The 22,141-nt window shown below is 32.0% G+C and overlaps 2 protein-coding genes across 2 annotated transcripts; one reads left to right on the top strand and one right to left on the bottom strand.

The window, feature by feature from the left end:
* Positions 1 to 1,103: 1,103 nt before the first annotated feature.
* On the top strand, positions 1,104 to 9,520 carry LOC148313189 (uncharacterized). The gene is made up of 6 exons (XM_088266582.1): positions 1,104 to 1,293; positions 1,752 to 1,825; positions 5,026 to 5,221; positions 7,248 to 7,415; positions 8,097 to 8,336; positions 9,253 to 9,520. Exons 1-6 carry the CDS (start codon positions 1,252 to 1,254, stop codon positions 9,427 to 9,429), a joined length of 897 nt encoding a protein of 298 aa, XP_088122708.1. The 5' UTR covers positions 1,104 to 1,251; the 3' UTR covers positions 9,430 to 9,520.
* Positions 9,521 to 12,007: 2,487 nt separating this feature from the next.
* LOC148313190 (uncharacterized) lies at positions 12,008 to 21,706 on the bottom strand. Its single transcript, XM_088267042.1, has 7 exons — positions 21,660 to 21,706; positions 20,506 to 20,563; positions 17,724 to 17,882; positions 15,844 to 16,032; positions 14,270 to 14,742; positions 13,328 to 13,488; positions 12,008 to 12,940 (listed from the first exon to the last, which is right to left on the bottom strand). Exons 1-7 carry the CDS (start codon positions 21,671 to 21,673, stop codon positions 12,849 to 12,851), a joined length of 1,146 nt encoding a protein of 381 aa, XP_088123168.1. The 5' UTR covers positions 21,674 to 21,706; the 3' UTR covers positions 12,008 to 12,848.
* Between the last annotated feature and the right edge of the window lie 435 nt (positions 21,707 to 22,141).

A 22,141-nucleotide genomic window follows, 5' to 3' on the forward strand; every position in this document is an offset into this window, starting at 1 on the left:
AAGGTATATCGCTCACTCCTTTCAAGAACTTCATAAATCAAAAAACTTGATTTTTCAGGAGAACGTTTTTAAAGTTTAAAAATATTATACAATGAATTAAAAATAAATATCAAGCCACTTATTGAACTTTTTACTGTGCAATAGATCTTTTTAGGTAAAACCAGAAGGTTTTTTCTCCATTTGAAAAATATTAAGTTTATTTAAAAAAATTATAAAACCATACCTTTTCTTCAAAATGCAAAAACAACACTTTCTGCCCTGAAGCGGGTAAATATTAAGTTAAAAATATGCCTCTGTTGCTGGGATATAGTACATTTTCTGGACATTCCGAAAACATGCACAACTGAAAATTGACAATTTTTTATTTATGACGTTCTTGAAAGGAGTGAGCGAAATGTGTTACTAAATAAATCCGGTTTACTGGCCTCTAGGGTTCAAAGAGTTCAAGTAAAATACATACACAGTCTCCTTCCTTCAATTAAAAATCTCCCATCCTTTCAATTCAATGAAAATTTTAATTAAATAATTGATTCAAAACTTTCTTCTTTCGAACAATAGTTGGACCCTTCTTTTTCTCGTGTAGTGTTATTTATTAATTACTTTTAAATTAACAGGATGATTGAAATCCCCCATATATGAATTTTAATTTGATAATTTTAATCTTAAGGTGGGGATTGACCGAAGCATTTCGTCGCAACGTAACATTGTAACGTCCATCCGACTTCAGATGGAGCACTCGAAACGCTGTACTGACTATACGAATGCTCGCATTGTCATGTAACACGTTAACGAAATGACTCAGTTCATTTCCCACCTTTATAAGAGCTACTTATTCGATGGTTTTTTATCTTAAAAATAATATTAAAGAATTGATTTTTTAAATAATATATTTTATTTTTTTTAATTACTCACGTCTTTCTATTATTTTCTACGTATTTTATTATCTTGATACATGGAACATTGATAGTATTAGCCGACTATTGAGTGACAGGGCGAGAGTGTTTCAAAAAATTGTAGTCAAAAAGAAATTGTAGCAAAAAATTGTAGTCGATAAGTCCTTTTATAAAACTAGGTAACTTAAAATATGATGTTTTTCTCCTAACCGATGTTAAGAAGCTTTGAAAAGTTAATTTATTAAATGAGTTTGCACAATTGTTAAAAAAGTACACAGAAAACTGAATAATATTTATCTTGCCTGGTTTTCTTTGCAATATATAAACTAAGAACTTTTGATTCTAGATAGTCTTCAAAATGTTAAGCAAAGGATTTTTGGTTTTGGCGAGTTTTGCTTTGGTATGTGAAATTATATGTAATTTAGTATTTGAGCCAAAGAAAGGGACACCCCCTAACCTTCAGCATGTAAAACTAAATACAATATCTGTACAACATTTGGAGTGTGTCCAAATTATCCAAATCTGGATTATCTCTAATCCTAATTGGAATCCTAACTTCTTAGTGATTTTCTACATTATTTTTTTGCATCCTGTGCTATGAATTTGATTTGACTTGACTAGAGGTTTGAGGTTTGAGGTTTTTTGAAAATTTGAGTAGTGTGGTTGTCAATCATGGGTAGAATTGGTGAATGTTACTTGTGTGTAAAGTGATCATGTAACCAAGCCTAAGATGGTCGAAACCCCTGTAAATGCCCAGACATCCATATTTTTCTTCAACCATGTTGAGATGTCAAGAAATAATGTAAATAATTATTGAATCTGAATTTTCCTTTGTGATAAGTGATTGTATTTTTATAGGTTTTTAAATCAATTGGGGCTCCAAAATGCACCCCGACATGTCCTGAATCACCTTGCAATAATTTCAGCAAAGAGTAAGTAATTTGTCCGCTTCCGTAGTGTAATTTTTTTTTCCAAGTTTTTTTCTACTTTTACAATCTTAAAATTAATAATGCAGTTCTCTCCAATGAAGAGACTAAGCTCTTATGCTTGAAGAGGGACTTACACTTATTATTTATTATTTGTGTTTGTTGGTATTTTAATTTATTTTTATTAAAATAATTATTTTGTGGGTTTTTTTCTTTCTTAGATTAACATGTATATAATTAATTTAATTTATTTAAGCATTTTCATGTCTTAAATTTTTTTATATCTGTAGGATGGTTATTGAAGTACAAGTACTTTTTAATTATTTGGGAACCAAGGTTCCCCAATAAAGGTTCAAAGTTCTGTTGGAATTGTTTGGTATTGCATTTTGGTACTGTAAAGTCATGTTGGTATCTCTAAGATGAACTTTTCATTAGATTTAAGTATTTTTCACCCTTAAATAGTTGGAGAATTACTCTTTTTTTGAAAATGGTTTATACTTTTGGGACTTTGAATATTGAAAAAAAAAAATTTGTTGGAGAGCATGCTTAGCTACTGTACCTCGGGACTATGTAGAGGCCATGAATTGATTTTCAGTAGGGGTGAAAATAAATATGGGTGATTTTTCACTCTTATATTTAATATTTTATCCTGGACTGATACCAGAATCGCAGAAGACATCACCTTCCTTTCATATAAGTTACAATCAAAATAACACTGCATTAATAGGATGCAGTGCCCTTTGTACCATTGCGTACGGATAAGGGTTAAAATAAGAAAAGAAAATAGTGCTATCCAATATCAACATCCATACATCATTTATGTTACACAAAATTTTACAACCTAATAAGCAGAACGATTGAAATACAATCATTAACTTCTTCTTCTTCGTACCCTTATCCAAACCCAATGGTGCATAATAATAATAATAAAACCCTTATCCGCACCCCAATGGTGCATAGGGCACTGTGTCATATAAACGCAGTGTTATCTTGATCATTTTACACATGAAGGAAGGGTTCAGCCCTCCGCTTCAGGTACCAGTCCATGGTAATATTGAATAAATATTACAGTGAAAAAATCACTTATATTTATTTTACCCCCCTTGGGAGTCAAACCCGGGAATCCAAACCCAATGGTGCATAGGGCACTTTATCAAATTGAAACAATGTCGAGTTGATTGTTAATTATATGAAGGCAAAATGATCAGTTTAATGCTTCAAGTACCAGTCCAGGGTAGCTTAAAATAAATATTAATATGAAAAAATATATTATATAATACATATTTATATTGACCACTCTGGGAATCGAACTTCAGACCTCCAGCATGTCAGCCAATCGCGGTAACCACTACACTTTAGAGGCAAACTTTTATAATCAGGGAATAATATCCAACTTTACATACTTTCCATACACGTGTCCTCACTAGTTTTTTTCAGGCACATTTTACAAAACATGTTTAATATTGCGCAGTTATTTTAATCAATTTGACCAAATGTGGCTTTTTGTGTTTCTGTGTTTTTGATCTTGTGGTTCTATGAATGTTTTACCCGTGATTTGTGTGTTTTAATAATAACTGAACTCCTTTTTTACATAATTTCAAAATAGCACAGTGCAAAAAGAAAGAGAAAAAAATAAACATTCGTTTAATAATGCGTAACAATAATTTGGAATTTTCTAAATCCCTTACTAAATAATTTTTTTACATTTAATTTTTTTAAAGTATTTTTTGAATAAGGTTAACATGCAATGACGAATTTTGTTATTTGTTATGCCAAATTGATTTTATACAAGGAAGCCTATCTAGCATATTTTTATATTTTATTTAAGTGTACTTTTTTTACACTCTACCATGTAAACATTGTATTTTCAATGTTGTCAGTGTGTCCAAATTTTTGTTCAGAAGTTCTGGATTTCTAAAAAGTCTTGTTATTGGCTGATTTAAAATATCACTTTTCACACTTTGTAACATCTTCTAACCCAAGGGTTCCCAAAGTGTGCGCCCTAGAAAGTAAAGAGGGGCGCCATGAGTGGATCCTCTATCATTATCCGAAACCACAAATATTCTCGGGTACCTATAAAGCAATAAATTATATTTTGAGCGCTTGCATTTTTCTACCCAACTACTATAAATGTAGGTACCTATTTCTTTTGACTATAATATTTATATATATATATATATATATATATATATATATATATATATATATATATATATATATATATATATATATATATATATATATATATATATATTTATTATATCTATTCATAGTAGGTTAGGTTAGTGCAGATAATGGTTAGAAGGGCACTGTTTTCTTGATTGTTACTTACATGAAGGCGAGGCACTCATGCGCTTCAGGGACCAGTTAAAAATCACTAATATTTATTTTCACCTCCCCCCTTTCCTGGGAATTGAACCAGGGACCTCCAGCAATGTAGAATGGTGTAATGACACCACGGAGGCAGATTAAACTGTGTAACATTCACCATTATATATCGCTCACTCCTTTCAAGAACGTCATAAATCAAAAATCGTGCATGTTTTCGGAATGCCCGAAAAATGTACTATATCCCAGCAAAAGAACCATATTTTTAACTTAATATTTACCCGCTACAGGGCAGAAAGTGTTGTTTTTGCATTTTGAAGAAAAGGTATTATTTAATTATTTTTTTAAATATACTAAATATTTTTCAAATTGAGAAAAAACCTTCAGGTTTTAGCTAAAAAGATTTGTTGCACAGCAAAAAGTTCAATAAGTGGCTTTATATTTATTTTTAATACATTGTATAATATTTGTAAACTCCTGAAAAATCAAGTTTTTTTTATTTATGACGTTCTTAAAAGGAGTGAGCGATATATCGCTCACTCCTTTCAAGAACGTCATAAATCAAAAAACTTGATTTTTCAGGAGAACGTTTTTAAAATTTAAAAATATAACAAGTATAAAATGTGGTTTATTTAAAACATAACTAAACAATACATTTTCTTCAAAATACAAAAACAACATTTTCTGCCCTGTAGCGGGTAAATATTAAGTAAAAAATATGCCGCTTCTGATGGGATATAGTACATTTTCTGGGCATTCCGAAAACATGCACAACTGAAAATTGATGATTTCTTATTTATGACGTTCTTGAAAGGAGTGAGCGATATATGATAACACTTTTTTATATGACTTATATATGTTGATCCTGCTTTTTTCAGAATGTGCATCACAAATTTGTGGAGTCTTCCAGATGTACTATCTCCCTTACAGAAGGAGTTTAAGTCAACCATAACCAAACTTATGCATACGCCAGATGAACAACTATTTGCAATGCTCATGTCACAGTCACTGTGGTCCATAGACCAAAAATTCCAAGTTCCTTCAAGTATTCATCCGACTTGCATTTTTCAAAAGGTAAGGCATTTGTTCCCATTCTGTTGAATCTTAATTTTAAATATGTGAACACTTTTTGATTCTGATTGTAAGTGCTTTATATAATTTCACATATCGCTCACTCCTTTCAAGAACGTCATAAATCAAAAATCGTCAATTTTCAGTTGTGCATGTTTTCGGAATGCCCATAAAATGTACCACGTCCCAGCAAAAGAGGCATATTTTTAACATAATATTTACCCGCTACAGGGCAAAAAGTGTAGTTTTGCATTTTGAAGAAAAGGTATTGTTTGATTATTTTTTTTAAATATGCTTAATATTTTTCAAATGGAGAAAAAACCTTCAGGTTTTACCTGAAAACATCTGTTGCACAGTAAAAAGTTCAATAAGTGTCTTGATATTTATTTTTAATACATTGTATTTTATTTTTAAACTTTAAAAACGTTCTACTGAAAAATCGAGTTTTTTGATTTATGACGTTCTTGAAAGGAGTGAGCGATATTAAAAAAATATATATATTTTTGAAAATGCAAATTTCACAAAATGAAATGTAGCTATCCCTCAACTGGATTCGATATTTGAACATATGCGACTTGTACCATGGATCCAAATGGACCTGAGAATAAAATATCAAAACATTTCGTTTCATATTTTGAATATTTAAAGCATTAACTTTGTGGATCATTGTAATATATTATTTACAAAAAAATATAAAAAACCCTTATCCGCACGCAATGGTGCATAGAGCACTGCATTATATAGAAGCAGTGTTATCTTGATCGTTAAATACAGGAAGAAAAGATGATCAGGCTTCCGCTTCAGGTACCAGTCCAGGGTCATATTAAATCAATATTAGACTGAAAAATCACTAAAATTTATTAAGACGCTCTTGGGAATCGAACCCGGAACCTCCAGCATGGCAGCCTAGCGTGCTGACCATTACACTACGGAGGCGGATATTCTATTTGGAGAAATAAAATAAGTTTGTTTTTTGTTCCACTCACTTTTTTATTAAAGACCAACTAGTTTCGGCAACAACCTGTTGCCCTCTTCAGGGTCCCGGGTTCGATTCCCAGGGGGGGTCAAATAACTATAAGTGATTTTTTCACTCTAATATTTTTTATTTATTCAATATTACCCTGGACTGGTACCTGAAGCGGAGGGCTGATCACCTTTCCTTCGTGTGTTAACGATCAAGATAACACTGCATTTATATGGTGAGGGAGCTGGCAGCCGACAGAAAAGCCTGGAGACAGTTTGTGGACTCCATATGCTCCACCTAGGGAGCGGATATGGTTTAATTTAAAAAAAAAATATGGTGAAGTGCCCTATGCACCGTCGGGTGCGGATAAAGGGTATTATTTTTTGTTTTTAAATCAAGTCAGGTTTGGGGTGAGGGGATGGGAGCGTGGCATTTTTATTACTATTATTTCTGGGAATAGGAATAAGAAAAATATTAAAAATGCGGACTTATCTTAAATTCAATTGATTTTCAATAATATTTATATTTTGTTTGATTGTTTTTTGTTTTTTATTGTCCTCCATAGTGTAATAGTCAGCACGCTCGGCTACCGTTCTGGAGGTCCCGGGTTCGATTCCCAAGAGGGGTAAAATAAATATAAGTGATTTTTTCACTGTAATATTTATTCAATATAACCTGGACTGGTACCTTAAGCGGAGGGCTGATCACCCTTCCTTCATGTGTAAATGATCAAGATAACATTGCGTTTATATGACACAGTGCCCTATGCACTATTGGGGTACGGATAAGGGTTTTATTATTATTATTATAAACGATCAAGATAACACTGCGTTTATATGACACAGTGCCCTATGTACCATTGGGGTGCGGATAAGGGTTTTATTATTATTATTATTATAAACGTTCAAGATAACACTGCGTTTATATGACACAGTGCCCTATGTACCATTAGGGTGCGGATAAGGATTTTATTATTATATTTATTTTTTATAACTTCTTTTATGGAGGTCCATTTCATCGAATCGTTCTCAATAATAACAAACCATTATCAATCCATTTTTTTAGATTATCAATGAAGCAGTGGCTCCTTCAGGATGTCCAAAAGTAGTAAAACAGATTATGCATGAGTTTGGTACTCTTTGTTTGACGGCAATAGCTTACTCTACATATATTGGACTCAAGGCGGCGGGTTGTCCAGCCAACAGGACCGTGTCTCTGAAATATCCAGGAAAGGTAAACTTATCTTTCGATTTATTCAAATATATGTTAAAAATTGTGGAATGTCCTAAAAAGCGATGGAATTAATCAGTCTGTTGCCTCTCCAACTGTAAACCATATTTTTTTTACAAAATGCGTATTTAAGTAATACAAAATAGTTAGTAAATATACAAAATATTTCAAATATAACGTTTCTACCTCTCTAATAAAGTAGATACTTGTGTTTAGAGAGGGAGTTCGTTTTACATTTTTTTTTTTTAAACAAGGTAAATCAAAACAAACTAAATTGAAAATAAATAAAAAATATTCCTTGGTATGGAGTTTAAGGTAGGGAAGAGTCTTATGTTTTTAAAATTTAGTTTTAAATGTTTGATAATTTTTTATGTTAATGTTAATAGAGTTAATGTTTTCCGGAAGTTTATTAAAGTTTTTTTTACCTACGTATCTATAATGTATATATATATATATATATATATATATATATATATATATATATATATATATATATATATATATATATATATTTATATATATATATATATATATATATATATATATACATATATATATACATATATATATGGTGTAAAACTGTTTTTATTTGCATTTCAAATGTAAAGTTTTTCCTTTCAGTACACCTAAATATTTACAAACCGGCATGTTACTAATGAAATCACAATGTTTATTTTTTAAAAGGTTATCTTTTATTCATCACAAAGTGTCACTGACTGCCCTTGCCCAGTACCTGAAAACTTATTCAAACTGCTCAATAATCCAAAGAGTAATATTCCCAAGGAATTGGCATGTATCATTAAGCGTCTAGCAAAGTCTGAAGATGCTATGGATAGGGCCACTGCGATGGCAGCTGCTGCATCTGCTACCAAAATGAGCACTGATCTCTTTGTCAAGTTAATGCAAGATGAATCCTTCCTTACGGTGAGAAAATCCTTGAGTGTTTAGATCAACATAATAATTAAGTTTCACTTATTATACCGAATTAATGCATATAATAAACGCACAAAACGTAACGTATTGTATCGGGTGGTGGTCCCGTGGTTAGTGTCGCGGACTCTTGAGACAGAGTTTCTGGGTTCGAACCCACTCTACTACAATTTGATACCTATTTCTAATAATGAGCCGCTTAGGCTAACAGAAATAGTATGAAATTAAAGTATTTTTGTAAATAATAACAACCAGATTTTATTAGGTTCCGATTGATCTGATCGTGCCAAGTCTTTTTCGGTCGTCCTCATTCTATTTTTCCACTCACATTCGCCACATATATTTTCTTAGTCATTCTCTCATTATCCATTCGCTCCACATGTACATACCACCGTAAAAAACTCTTCCTAATCATTTCAATTATTCCTTGTTCAGCCTTACATTCCTTTCTTATATCTTCGTTTTAAGTTGCGATTTATCATATCGCTCACTCATTTCAAGAACATCATAAATCAAAAAACTTGATTTTTCAGGATAAAGTTTTTAAAGTTTAAAAATATAATACAATGTATTAAAAATAAATATCAAGCCACTTACGGAACTTGTTACTGTGTAACAAATCTTTTTAGGTAAAACCTGAAGGTTTTTTCTCCATTAGAAAAATATTTAGTATATTTAAAAAAATAATTAAACAATATCTTTTCTTGAAAATGCAAAAACAACACTTTCTGCCCTGTAGCGGGTAAATATTAAGTTGAAAATATGGCTCTTTTGCTGGGATATAGTACATTTACTGAGCATTCTGAAAACACGCACAACTAAAAATTGACAATTTTTTATTTATGACGTTCTTGAAAGGAGTGAGCAATATATTGGGCCCCTGAAATAAAAAGATTATTTTGCTTTTCAGGCTGCCCGAGGAAAATCGTGCAAAATAAAATTACAAGACAGCTGCTGCAATGAAAGAGAAAAGGATTTAGCATCCAAAATGCAAAGCCTCACTACAGCCATTGAACATATACTAAAAAAACATTACAATATAGTCTTGCCTGACCAAATTAAAGTGCCAATCAAAAAAACTGCTTAAGAATCTGTTGAAGAATCTTGTTAATTAATATATTCAATATAAGTGTTGTATTGTCATTTTTGAGATTTCAATATAGTTTACTAACTAATATTATGTATATAAATATTTTATATCATTTTTTGACATCTCAACAAAGATGAATAAGTCTGGGCATCTACGGGGCTTACAACTGTCATAGGCTGGTTTATATAAGTTGAGATGTTTTTTCTATGTTGTGATATCAGAAAATAACTCCTATAATTGGAAATAATCCAGATTTGTGAACAAATATTTGGACATACTCAATATTCTGTAGTTAATATTATATAACTGTTAATTAATAAAGTCAATGTTATATTGTCAATTTATGTATTAATTTTAAATCAAACACAGATTTTTTGAGTCTACTAAGTTGTATTTTATTAACAAAAAATACATAAAAAATTTATATTGTGACAATTGTTTCGCCTTGTTAGGGCATTATCAAACGAATGTGAAGATCAAATGGACTACGGTCCTTATGTAGCTATACAATTCTAAGTGACAGTTTAAACACATGCAGCAATAATTTATGGGAGACAACAGCAGCTAATGGGGGATGTAGGTATGTACCCTTATATTTGTTTTCTGGGAAAGGAAGAATTTATTGACATGGCCATATTTTAGAGATTTTAATACAATTGTTGGTAATATTATTTTTAAGAATTTTTAAATGTAGATGTAATTATTAGTTTATCAATAACGCATCATGCAAGCGTTTACATAGAGAGAGATGATGTACTGATAAACTAATAATTACATCTACATATAAAAATTCTTAAAAATAATATTACCAATTGTCACAATATAAATTTTTTATGTGTTTTTTGTTAATAAAATACAACTTAGTAGACTCAAAAAATCTGTGTTTGATTTAAAATTAATACATAAATTAAAATGGAGTTCTACAAATTAAACGCCAATCAATAAATAATTATATTGTCAATTTTGATATTTCAATAAAAATCAGTATAACTATGAAAACTCTTTTATTTGGTATATTTTGAATGCGTATTCTATATTTTGAAATGCGCTCCCTCAGACGAATGTGTGGAAAATCATTGTATGACAGAATTAAAAACGAAGATATAAGAAAGAAATGTAAGGCTGAACAAGGAATAATTGAAAAGATTAGGAAGAGTTCTTTACAGTGGTATGGACATGTGGAGCGAATGGGTAACGAGAGAATGACTAAGAAAATATATGTGGCGAATGTGAGAGACAAAACAGAACGAGGACGACTGAAAAAGACTTGGCACGATCAGATCAATCAGAACCTAAAATCTGGAGGTGTCAAAAGTCTGCGTAATCGGAGGGCATACTAGATGTATGGATGTGAAAGAGGCGAGGAGTGTATGTCAGGACAGAAGAGTGTGGCGTTCCATCCTTTCAACTTACCCCTTCGGGGAAACGGCGTGATGGTAGTAGTAGTATTATATATTTTTTTCGGATGCACACTCTTCGAAGTCCTAAGGAGACTCATACACATTAGAAGTGCCCATGTGATACAAGCTAGTGTGAGTCCTTACACATACATGTGTATGCAAACTCGAATGCCGTACTTATTGCTTTTATTCTTCCTTTCCTACCTAAAATTTCTTCTCCATTTTCTTTCTGCTTTCTTTGATGTATGCAGCAGTAATATCTTTCACGTACCTCTCATACATTTCTTCTTCAAACCCTCATCCGCAACCGATGGTGCATAGGGTACTGCATCATATAAACGCAGTGTTATCTTGATCGTTAACAAATGACGGAAAGGTGATCAGCCCTCCACTTCAGGCACCATGTAATATTGAATAAATATCAGAGTGAAAAGATCACTTAACCCTTTCCGGTCCCCCAAAATTAAAAAAAAAATCTAGGTAGACAGTTACATTCCAATTGGAAAAAAAAACTTTTGTCCTCTGCTCCACATACTGCTGTAATAGATACGAGTGACAAAAATGTAAGCATGGAATTTAAATAAATAATAATTATGATGAAAAAAATGTGGAATAACATCCGACATGGGACCTAAGAGCAAAAAATCAATGTCGAATGAGATTCTACATTGGACCAGTAAGGGTTAAATTTATTTGATCTTCCCGAGAATCAAACCCGGTACCTCCAGCACGGTTGCATACCTGTACTCGTTGCAGTTTTGTTTGTTGAGTCATGAGGAAACTCCCCAATTACCTTTTTTTCATGTATTTAACCATCAAATTAAAAATGCGTGTATCCGATGTAGTAGCTTGTAAATTGAGAAAATGTGTCGGATAAAAAATAAAATAATAATGCAGTATGTTTTAACATTTCAAAATTATATTTTAAACTAAAATACTTTTATTTTTTAATAAAAATAATTACCATGTAAATACGGTGGAACCTCTCATTATGAGCACCTCAAATAACAAGCAATAAAAAAAGTGAAAAACTTTCTCATATATCGAGTGACATTTCACATATCGATCACTCCTTTCAAGAACGTCATAAATCAAAAAGCTTGATTTTTCAGGAGAACGTTTTTAAAGTCAAAAACTATAACACAATGTATTAAAAATAAATATCAAACCGCTTATTGAACTTTTTACTGTGCAACAGATCTTTTTAGGTAAAACCTGAATGTTTTTTCTCCATTTGAAAAATATTTAATATATTTAAAAAAATAATTGAACAATACCTTTTCTTCAAAATGCGAAAACAACACTTTCTGCCCTGTAGCGGGTAAATATTAAGTTAAAAATATGCCTCTTTTGCTGGGATATAGTATATTTTCTGGGCATTCCGAAAACATGCACAACTGAAAATTGACAAATTTTGATTTATGACGTTCTTGAAAGGAGTGAGCGATATATTTTAAAACAAGTACACTTAACAAAAATAGATTTAATTCATTTTTGTATTACTTTCGCAATTACAATTTTTTTTATTATAAAGGTTATATAGTGGATGACAATATTATAAGTTTATTTATATCTTCTTCTTCTTCTTCTTCTTTTTTGTAGATTCTAGGGATCTGTTTGTGCCTCCGCATGTCGCTCTTGGGATGTTGACTCCCAGCTGTCTCTCCATCTTTTCGGAGGTCTGCCTGGGGGTCTGCGTTCTTCAGGGTTACCTTGAAGGGCGACACGTGGAAGTCTGTCTTCTGAAATTCTGTTTATATGTTCATTCCAGTATCGCCTTCGTTGTCGTCCCCACCTCACAATATAATATAATGAAACAACAACTATTTACATTTTTCCATATTTATTTTATTAGACCAGTGACCAGGTTTGGTCGTGGCCCACATCGCCAGTAAAGTTATTTTATTATATAAATGCATTTTCACAAAGAAATATAAGTACAAACCTCAAATCTAATTGGTCAATAATGATAATTTTTTGGTATTTTTATTTTTTATTTTTGGCAGTATCAGGTTTTCAGAATGCCCGCGTATGTCCAGAAGTTATGTTTTGAATCTCTATGCTGTCCTTACGCTTCTCTATCATTATTAATTTTTTCGGTTTTAAACCTGTATCAAACAATAATAAAAAAACATTATTTTTTAACCTTTCCGAGAGTACAAAAATTAATATTATTGTTTGACATCTTTTTGACATTTTATAAGTAATATAAATAATTTGAATGCAGAGGTAATCAGAAAGTACAATCAGAATAATTGAGAAAAAAAATACTACAACCAGATATGAGAAAAAAACACACATAAACATTTTTATAAATTTTAACAATAAAAATGATTAATTAGGACATATAAATCATACAATATTACCAATTTTATTTAATTTACAACATTTTGAGTGTGTCCAAATACTTTTTTACAAAATCTGGATTATCTTTGGAGATAATCCAGATTGTTATAATTAGGTAAGTAGGTAAGGAAAGATCATATTCTACTTACAGAGAAGAGACAAGTAGGCTCTCGATGCAACTCTTTTAGTAGTCACAACTTCAAGGGGGACATTTTCTCTGTTTATTAATTTGTATATAGTTAGGGGCCGGACCGACTGGCGCTCGGCCGAGACAATCTTTTTCAAAAGCGGTTCCGGGTTCCATTCTTTTCTGAAACAGATATTCATCAATGTTTCCATGTTTTGTTTCGATTTCGAATTGCACTGTCGAAAATATTGGTTACTGGTTAGTAACTACCTATCTGGTAGCCACGCTAACTATTACACTACGGCACTGGACAAAATGATAATTTGAATGTTGAAAGCATTAACTTTGTGAATCATAGTGATATATTATTTTGAGAAATAAAAAGACTTTGTTTTTTTGCGCCACTCACATTTTTATTAACAACCAACTAGTTTCGGCAACAACCTGTTGCCCTCTTCAGGGTTTATTTTATGACTGTGACTATGTCATAAAATAAACCCTGAAGAAGGCAACAGGTTGTTGCTGAAACTAGTTGGTTGTTAATGTAAGTGGATCAAAAAACAAACTTTTATTTCTCAAAATAATATGGATAAATGAATTTGTGAATATAAAATTTTCATTTTAAACCCTTGCCCGCACCCCAATGGTGCAAAGGGCACTGTATTATATAAACGCAGTGTGTAATCTTGATCGATAACACACGAAGGAAAGGTGATCAGCCCTCCGCTTCAGGTACCAGTCCAGGTTAATATTGAATAAATATTAGAGTGAAAAAAATTACTTATATTTATTTGACTCCTCCTGGGAATCGAACCCGGGACCTCCAGAACGATAGCCAAGCGTGCTGATCATTACACTACGGAGGCGGACATAATAAAAATGTGAGTCGGATAAAAAAAACTTTTTTATTTCTCAAAATAATATGGACAAAATGAGTATGAATTTGTGGATATAAAATACTCACTTTAAATAATTCTGAGTCTGGTTCTGAGACTCTGTGATAGAATCGGTGCCCAGAGAGACTTTGGTCCTGTCCAGGCTTCCCCAGCCCACCTCATCCAGACTGCCATCTGCAACCATTTCAGCACTGGGCCTTCCTTCTCCGATCCCCTCATTGACCATACTGCCGTGATCCAAGACATCCATAGGCTCCGAGACAACCTCAGGCGCGGAAGAGATGCACTGAGGAATGTCCTCCATCATTCGATGCGACGTGATGGATGCCTCGCAAATGCTCATCTTCTTCCTCTTTTTCGGACTCACCCCTCTGGGCACTGGAGACTTTTGATTCGGAGACAGCAGCATCATGTTTTGGTTGCCGTTTGCAATGTCCAATTGGAGCGTAGTGGATGGCATTTCTGATTGGCTGGTGCTTGATATATTCGCGGCGGTGATATTTCGCATGGTCATTTCATTTGGCTCTTCATCCCTTACATCCTAGAAAAATGTTTTTAATTTGTATCTTAAAAAATAAAAAGACTTTGTTTTTTGATCCGTTCACATTTTTACTAACAACCAAATAGTTTCGGCAACAACTTGTTGGCCTCTTCAGGGTTTTATGACTGTAACTATGTCATAAAATAAACCCTGAAGAGGGCAACAGGTTGTTGCCAAAACTAGTTGGTTGTTAATAAAAATGTGAGCGGATCAAAAATCTGAGTGGATCATTTCCCTCTCACTACAGCGTAAATAAAAACTAATATCCATTCCTCTGCATCCGGATATGGGGTTAAAATAATAAAAAGAGTGGGAAATAAATGTGATTTTATTGTTTTTTCTTTATTCTTTCAATTAACGATCAAGATAACACTGCGTTTTTATGATGCAGTGCCCTATGCACCATTGGGGTGCGGATAAGGGTTTGAAGTGAAGAAGAAATTAAGTGTAAATAATAGTTAATATTAAATGTAATATAAGCTAACTGAAGAAATAAAAAAAGTTAAAAATATGTGATTCTCAGATTAGGGCGAGTTAGTATACCCCTTGTCATTGCTTTTCTGCAGTTGGGTAGACGCTCGAGTGCGAAACTGGCGTCGCGGGTTCGATTCCCGCCAATTGCAAAATGAATTCGAAAAAGATTTATTTTCAATTGGTCTAGGTGTTTGTGATTTTTCACATTTACCTTCCCTGTCCTTTTTTTTGGGGTCAAGGGATCTTGCATCCCTTATGTCACTGCGACCATATTAGGTCTATTGTGACTTCCCTCTGTATTACAGCTCACTGCCAAGACCTACATGAGTCATGTAACTCACGACCTGTCTTGGTGGTAGGAGCTTCACCTTCTCGGAGTCCAGTAAAGGTCCTCCAAGGCTGTGACTTCGTTTGTGAGTGAGTTGCGTCACAATTGTAAAGAATGTGGATTAGCGTTTCGTTATCCTCCATACAAAATCTGCATACTGGGGAGTTCCCTATCCTTACTATCCTACCTACAGACAAGCTTCTAAAAAGTAGAGGCTTTTCGGGTTATTCCTTTGAAAAAAAGTAATAATAATAACAATAAAAATATGATTATGGAAGGAACTTCATAAAGTGTCTTACCTCCTGGCGCTCCAGATTCCGCGTAGGAGAAGCAGCTATTATCCGCGTGGAAGGTTCCGGTAATGTATTGAGTCTCTGCATGTAGATTGCCTTCAATTTTACAGACATATTCCTCGTTTCTTTCAACCCTGATAGCCTTTGGGTCGCTAGGATTGTTTTATTACAAATGATGCCGTCCTCTAAAGCCGTCTAAAAATTATTTTAAAAAAAATGTGAGACATTTTTTTTAAATTATTATTTTCATACACTGGCCAGCAATGATTTTCTAACTGAAATTTTGATGACTGATTTGGACTAAGTTAATCGTTCTTATTCAGTCTATATGGTGACAAGCTTGTATCACGTCAAGTTTTGATGTTACAGTCATATTATTGTTAGAATGGACCCCATACGTTGAAACCGTAATAGTGGTTGGTATCTAGACATGCTTTAGTCTAAGGTCTAAGGGATTCAAAAAAAAGTATTGATTATTATGGAGTTACAGTGGAAATATATTGACTTATTTATATTGAATACGATAGCATATGTTTATATATATTTATACATAAATAATGAGATAAAATTTAGTCAATATCAGAATTTAAAATATCCATAACTAAAAAATCTGACGTGCTACATTTTTTTTGCTTTCGTTTTTTTAATTCAGCTATGCAAAGTGCATAATGATCAGGTATTTTCATGCCAGTTACAAAATAAAAGTTGTAAATTGTTGGCCAGTGTTATTGGATCTAGATGTGAATATTTTTTATGTGATATAGATGACGTCAGTGAAAACGCACAAGGTGAAGGATATGACTGATATATGGGAAAAGAACTTTAAGTGTCTAAATAATAATAATTTTTCAGAATTTGCCAATCACCTAATAGAAAATAATTACACATCTGATAAAAATAAAGGAGTAAATATATTACACACAAACAACAGAGTACTTAAATAAGACTACTTAGAATTATTAGAAATTAAAAAAGGAATTAATAAAAATTTACAACTAATAAATACACAAGTATAAAAATTTTCTAAAAGTCCGTTACTAAATATGTTTCCAATCACTCAACATCCTTGATCCCTTTTGGCTGTAACTGCCAATCAACACAAAAAAAACAAAGCCACTTGAGATCTGCCAAAATATTTTTAATTTTGTTAAGTAGATAGTGTTTTGTATTAATCAGTTGAAAAAGAAGCGGTTAGCTTCGAAACCGGTAGAAATTATAATTAAGTAATACATATTAAAATATTTATAGTGATTTTAAAACAAAGTTACATTTTAATTATTACTTTAAATGTATTCCAAAAAAAATTTAAAGGTACTGTAATTTTTTTTCAAACTTTCATTCATAAATTCTATTTTTTTATTAAGTACTGTAACTGGGCTTGAAACTAGACCCCTCAATTGTAAAGTATATTAAATAAAAAAAATAAAAAAAATATAAAAATAAAAAAAATAAAGCATTTCAATAATAAACAATAAAATATTTATTTATTATTAGAAGAAAAAGTTTATTTTTTAACTTACAATATTAATTATTAAGAAAAGGTAAAGGCAGTCTTTGTTATTTTAGTTGTAATATTTCTATGTATAAAAATTGTGGGAACTTCAAACTAATAAGTAATTTACAACATTTCGAGTGTGTCCAAATACTTAATCACAAATCTGGATTATCTCTGCTCAGGAGTTATTTTTTACATGACGGTCGTAAGCCCTATGATGGTAATACGGCTTGTAAATGCCCAGACATCCATATTCTTCTTTATCTATATTGAGATGTATAAGTAATTGTTTTAACTATGCAAATAACTTTAATTTTCCTTATGGATTTTTATTTCTAATGATTTTGATGTTGGTCCCTATAGTCAAGGAATTAAAGTTAATGATACTAACCTTGCAACGAAGATCGACAAGAGGGTTTTTTATACGCGAGATCATGTAACTATTGGATAATCTCACAAATTCATCCTCGAAGGGTATAATATTCTTCCTTTTGTTTTTCTTCCTCTTTCCCTTTAGTTTATCCTTTGGAATTTCCTCCAATTGTATCTGCTAATTAATCAAAACCAAATCATTTTCGTGCTGTCCATAGACTTTATTCTCTAAGTCAAGGTTGGCCAACCAACGGCCCGCGGGCCGCATGTGACCCGCAGCGTCTTTACGTGCGGCCTGCGGTCATGTATGACGAATACATATCTTTTTAATACAGGGTCCTTGAGAGAATATATTTTAAATCATATTTAAGTTATTAAAACTAATCAAGATTCTGTAATTACATGAAATGCATATATTCTGGTGAAAAGAAACTCGAATCTCATACCATTGTGGCCATTGGTAAAATGGTTTTATCTAAAATAAAATTGGTAATATTGTTTGTTTTATGTCTCCTAATTACTAATTTTGACTTATTTATTTTTTTACAAAAATGTTAATAAAATTAGTATATAACCACTCACCGAGATTTTTACATCTACACACTCAAAGACATTTTGTGTAGTTTTTGGTGCTATGGTGGTGAAGGGTAGTATTATTTGCATGCTGTGTTAGTGATTGTCCTGACGAAGAGACGGGTACGTCTCGAAACCGGTAGACGTAAAAATCTCGGTGAGTGGTTATATACTGATTTTATTAACATTTTTGTAAAAAAATAAATAAGTAAAAATGACTAACCACAAAGTAAATGCTTTAAATATTAATAATATTGAGAATACTAATTTTGATTGTTAAAATTGATAAAAATGTTTATTACAATACGGATACATTTTGTGTTGGTTCAATGTGTGTTTTCTTCTCACATCTGCTTGTAGTAATGTTTTTTTTTTAACAATTACCCTGATTGTACTTTCTGATTACCTCTGCATTCAAATTATGTATAATACTTACAAAAAAATCAATAAGTATGAAATTCTTTGTACTATTTTTTAAATTATTACTGTCTGAATGCGGCCCTTGGGAAAATTTTAGGTCATCGATGCGGCCCGGAGTGCAATTTGGGTTGGCCAGGCCTGCTCTGAGTCATCGTACTTATTAGCAATGGCAACGTACACTAGCTATTATGAGTATAGATATTTTTTTTATATATTATTAATTTGTTTACTACTTATTGTAATACTTTTTATGAATACCTTAAGAGATATTAAAAATATAAATATAGGAATTACAAATAGAGGTGTTCTTAGTATATCAGTCACAGGTACAAATACTTTGATACATCAAGAGATCATTATATCATGATACTTGTATGGAGCTGTAATACGTACAATATACTAGCCACTAGCCACTAGTCTAATCTCACAAATCTGTTTCAAACGAATATAACCAGCGATAACATTGTGTCACTCATAAAACATAAAACTAATTTTAGCTTATCAATGACTTGCCGGTCAGTCGTTTTGCATTGTATATTGTAAAGCTATCTCTTTCTTAGTCTATTGGATTATTAGATACGAATTATGAAAAGAGACATACATGTCGATGTCAGTCATGGTATGTTGAATATCAACTCACCGGGTTCGGAAATACGCAGAGATACGAAGTATCACAGATATTCCTATATTAAATAATTTAGTGTACCACGGAGGCGCATAGTACGAGGTACGAGGAGCATGAAGCAGTCTGGTTAGCGAACTAGTATCAGGTAATAGGTAGCGTATCCTATTGTCTTGACATGGTGATGTCGGTAATAGCGATATCGCTAAGTAGCAGTTTAAACACACCACTAATTACAAACAATACAATATAAACATAAACATAAAAGAATACATTAAGAAACATAAAGTAATACAAACAAGTTGAACTGCATAAATAAGCACAATAAGACATTTATTTTCATTAATTAATTAGGCAGTCTGTTGAATGTCCGCCTCCGGAGTGTAATGGTCAGCATGCTCGGCTACCGTTCTGGAGGTCCCGGGTTCGATTCCCAGGGGGGTTTAATAAATATAAGTGATTTTTTCACTCTAATATTTATTCTTAATTTATTATTAGATTAAAACCAATATTTTTAGCTTTTCCACTTTTTTATTTGACCAGCGACCGGGTTTCGTCGTTACCGACATCATCAGACCAGTCTGATGATGTCGGTAACGACGAAACCCGGTCGCTGGTCAAATAAAAAAGTGGAAAAGTTAAAAATATTGGTTTTAATCTAATAATAAATTAAAAATGCAATTCCATCACGAAGTGTCAGTGGATAATATAAATCTATTAATATTTATTCAATATTACACTGGACTGGTACCTGAAGTGGAGGGCTGATCACCTTTCCTTCATGTGTAATCGATCGAGATAACACTGCGTTTATATGATGAAGCAGTGCCCTATGCACCATTGGGGTGCGGTAAGGGATTTATTATTTTATTAATTAATTAGGCAGTCACCTTGTGGTAAAATCTATACATTTTTAATTTCAGTTTTACTTAGAACCATGACTTTAAGTACCACTATTTCATAGTGGTATTTACTAAGTAAAACTTATTACTAAATAAATTTTAAAATAAAAAAATATTGCTACATGAATTGAAAAACAATGAAATTCTTTTATCAAGTAAATAATTCCAAATGACGTGGAAAGCAAAGTAAAAATAAATATTGAGAGATTGCTTTAAAGTTATACTTATCTCTTTTATCAGCATATTTAAAATAAAGGGTGTTGAAAAAAAGCAAATATACTTACAGGCAATTCAGTATTGTAAGGATCTCTCGCTGGAGTTATATCCATTGGGATTTGTTCCCTGTAAAAAAGAAAACATGCGTTTTATTTTACTCTCTAGTCTAAAAATAAACATTCTCAATCAGTACAACAGAATTTTAGAGTAGAGAATTAAAGTACATATTGCTGGTCAAATGCCTAAGGGCCACAACGGGAAAAAAGATTTAACTCTTTATTCCAAAAATGGTATGTAAATCTCATTAATTGATTCGGCAGTCACTTTGTGGTAAAATCTATCCATTTTTAATTATTGTTTTACTTAGTAAATATCACTATTTCTTAAAATCTACTGGGACACGTGTTTCGATGCATTCCGCATCATTTTATGCGGAATGCATCGAAACACGTGTCACAGTAGATTTTAAGAAATAGTGGTATTTACTAAGTAAAACATTAACTAAAAATGGTATGTAAATCGTCAACATTTTTATATTCGAAAAAGACAACCATGATTCTAGAGTTAGAAGTGTCCATTTCTAACTCTAGAATCATGGGTGTCTTTCGAATATAAAAATGCTGACGATTTAAATACCATTTTTGGAATAAAGACTTTTGTGAACCAGCGATATATAAACTTATTGGGAATGCACACACCTTACAGATGAACGAAACGGTAAAAACTGTTTTGGAGTCAATAAAAAATTGCATTTTTCAGTTCCTCAGTGAATCACTGAACTGCACTATTAAAACAGCGTTATAACGTAAATAGGGGTGGCGTTAAACGAGGTTTTACTATGTATCTTTATAAATTTTTATTTCTACCATTTACAGAGGACACAAAATAATTATTCTTCTTCTTCTTCAAACCCTTATCCGCACCCCAATGGTGCATAGGGCACTACATCATATAAACACAGTGTTATCTTGATCGTTTACACATGAAGGAAAGGTGATCAGCCCTCAGCTTCAGGTACCAGTCCAGGGTAGTATTGAATAAACACTAGAGTGAAAAAATCACTTATATTCATTTCACCCCCCCTACGAATCGAACCCGGGACCTCCAGTACGGTAGCCCAGTGTGCTGACCATTACACTACAGAGGCGGACAAAATAATTAGCACAGTAATAAATCAACATTTGTATGTGCAAACAATGGTACATTTAGTCTTTATACTTACATCGGTGGATCCATATATTTAGATGTTATGTTTTCTGGTTCCAAAGGAATATCTGTGAAAAATGCAGTATATTAAAACTATAAATCATAAAACAATAACCATCTTTTAAAAAAATCATCTTTATTTAAATAAGTCTTTTCCATTTAATGTAAGACACACTTAAGGTTTCACTCTCGAAGAACCAAAGCTGATGGACTGTCAATTACATTCCACAGATACATTGTTGAATATTTTTAATTTTTTTTTATTTCTTTAGTTAGGTTATATTATGACATTTTGATTGTGTCCAAATACTTGTTCACAAGATCAGGATTATCTCCAATTACAGGAGTTATTTTCATATTATTTTTTAACAAGGAGAATATGGAAGTCTGGGCATTAACACATTCTTCTTCATCTTTGACGAGATGTCAAAAAAAATAAAATAATAGGTTATATTACATTTAAAACAAACTTTACTCTTATTTTCATCATATACACTT

The sequence above is a fragment of the Brachycentrus maculatus genome, unplaced genomic scaffold (genome assembly GCF_059751285.1).
Source record: "Brachycentrus maculatus isolate JH-2025_06_01 unplaced genomic scaffold, ASM5975128v1 h1tg000017l, whole genome shotgun sequence".
Taxonomy (NCBI): domain Eukaryota; kingdom Metazoa; phylum Arthropoda; class Insecta; order Trichoptera; family Brachycentridae; genus Brachycentrus; species Brachycentrus maculatus.

Excerpts from the sequence above, each read along its gene's own strand:
- LOC148313190 (XM_088267042.1), bottom strand. Across the intron at positions 16,033-17,723 it reads TTGTCGATCTTCGTTGCAAG|ACGGCTTTAGAGGACGGCAT; the intron begins GTTAGTATCATT and ends AATAATTTTTAG. Across the intron at positions 12,941-13,327 it reads AGCCTACTTGTCTCTTCTCT|GTTTAAAACCGAAAAAATTA; the intron begins GTAAGTAGAATA and ends TGTTTGATACAG.
- LOC148313189 (XM_088266582.1), top strand. The coding sequence starts at position 1,252 with ATGTTAAGCAAAGGATTTTTGGTTTTGGCGAGTTTTGCTTTG. Across the intron at positions 1,294-1,751 it reads TTTTGGCGAGTTTTGCTTTG|GTTTTTAAATCAATTGGGGC; the intron begins GTATGTGAAATT and ends GTATTTTTATAG. Across the intron at positions 8,337-9,252 it reads AAGATGAATCCTTCCTTACG|GCTGCCCGAGGAAAATCGTG; the intron begins GTGAGAAAATCC and ends TTTGCTTTTCAG.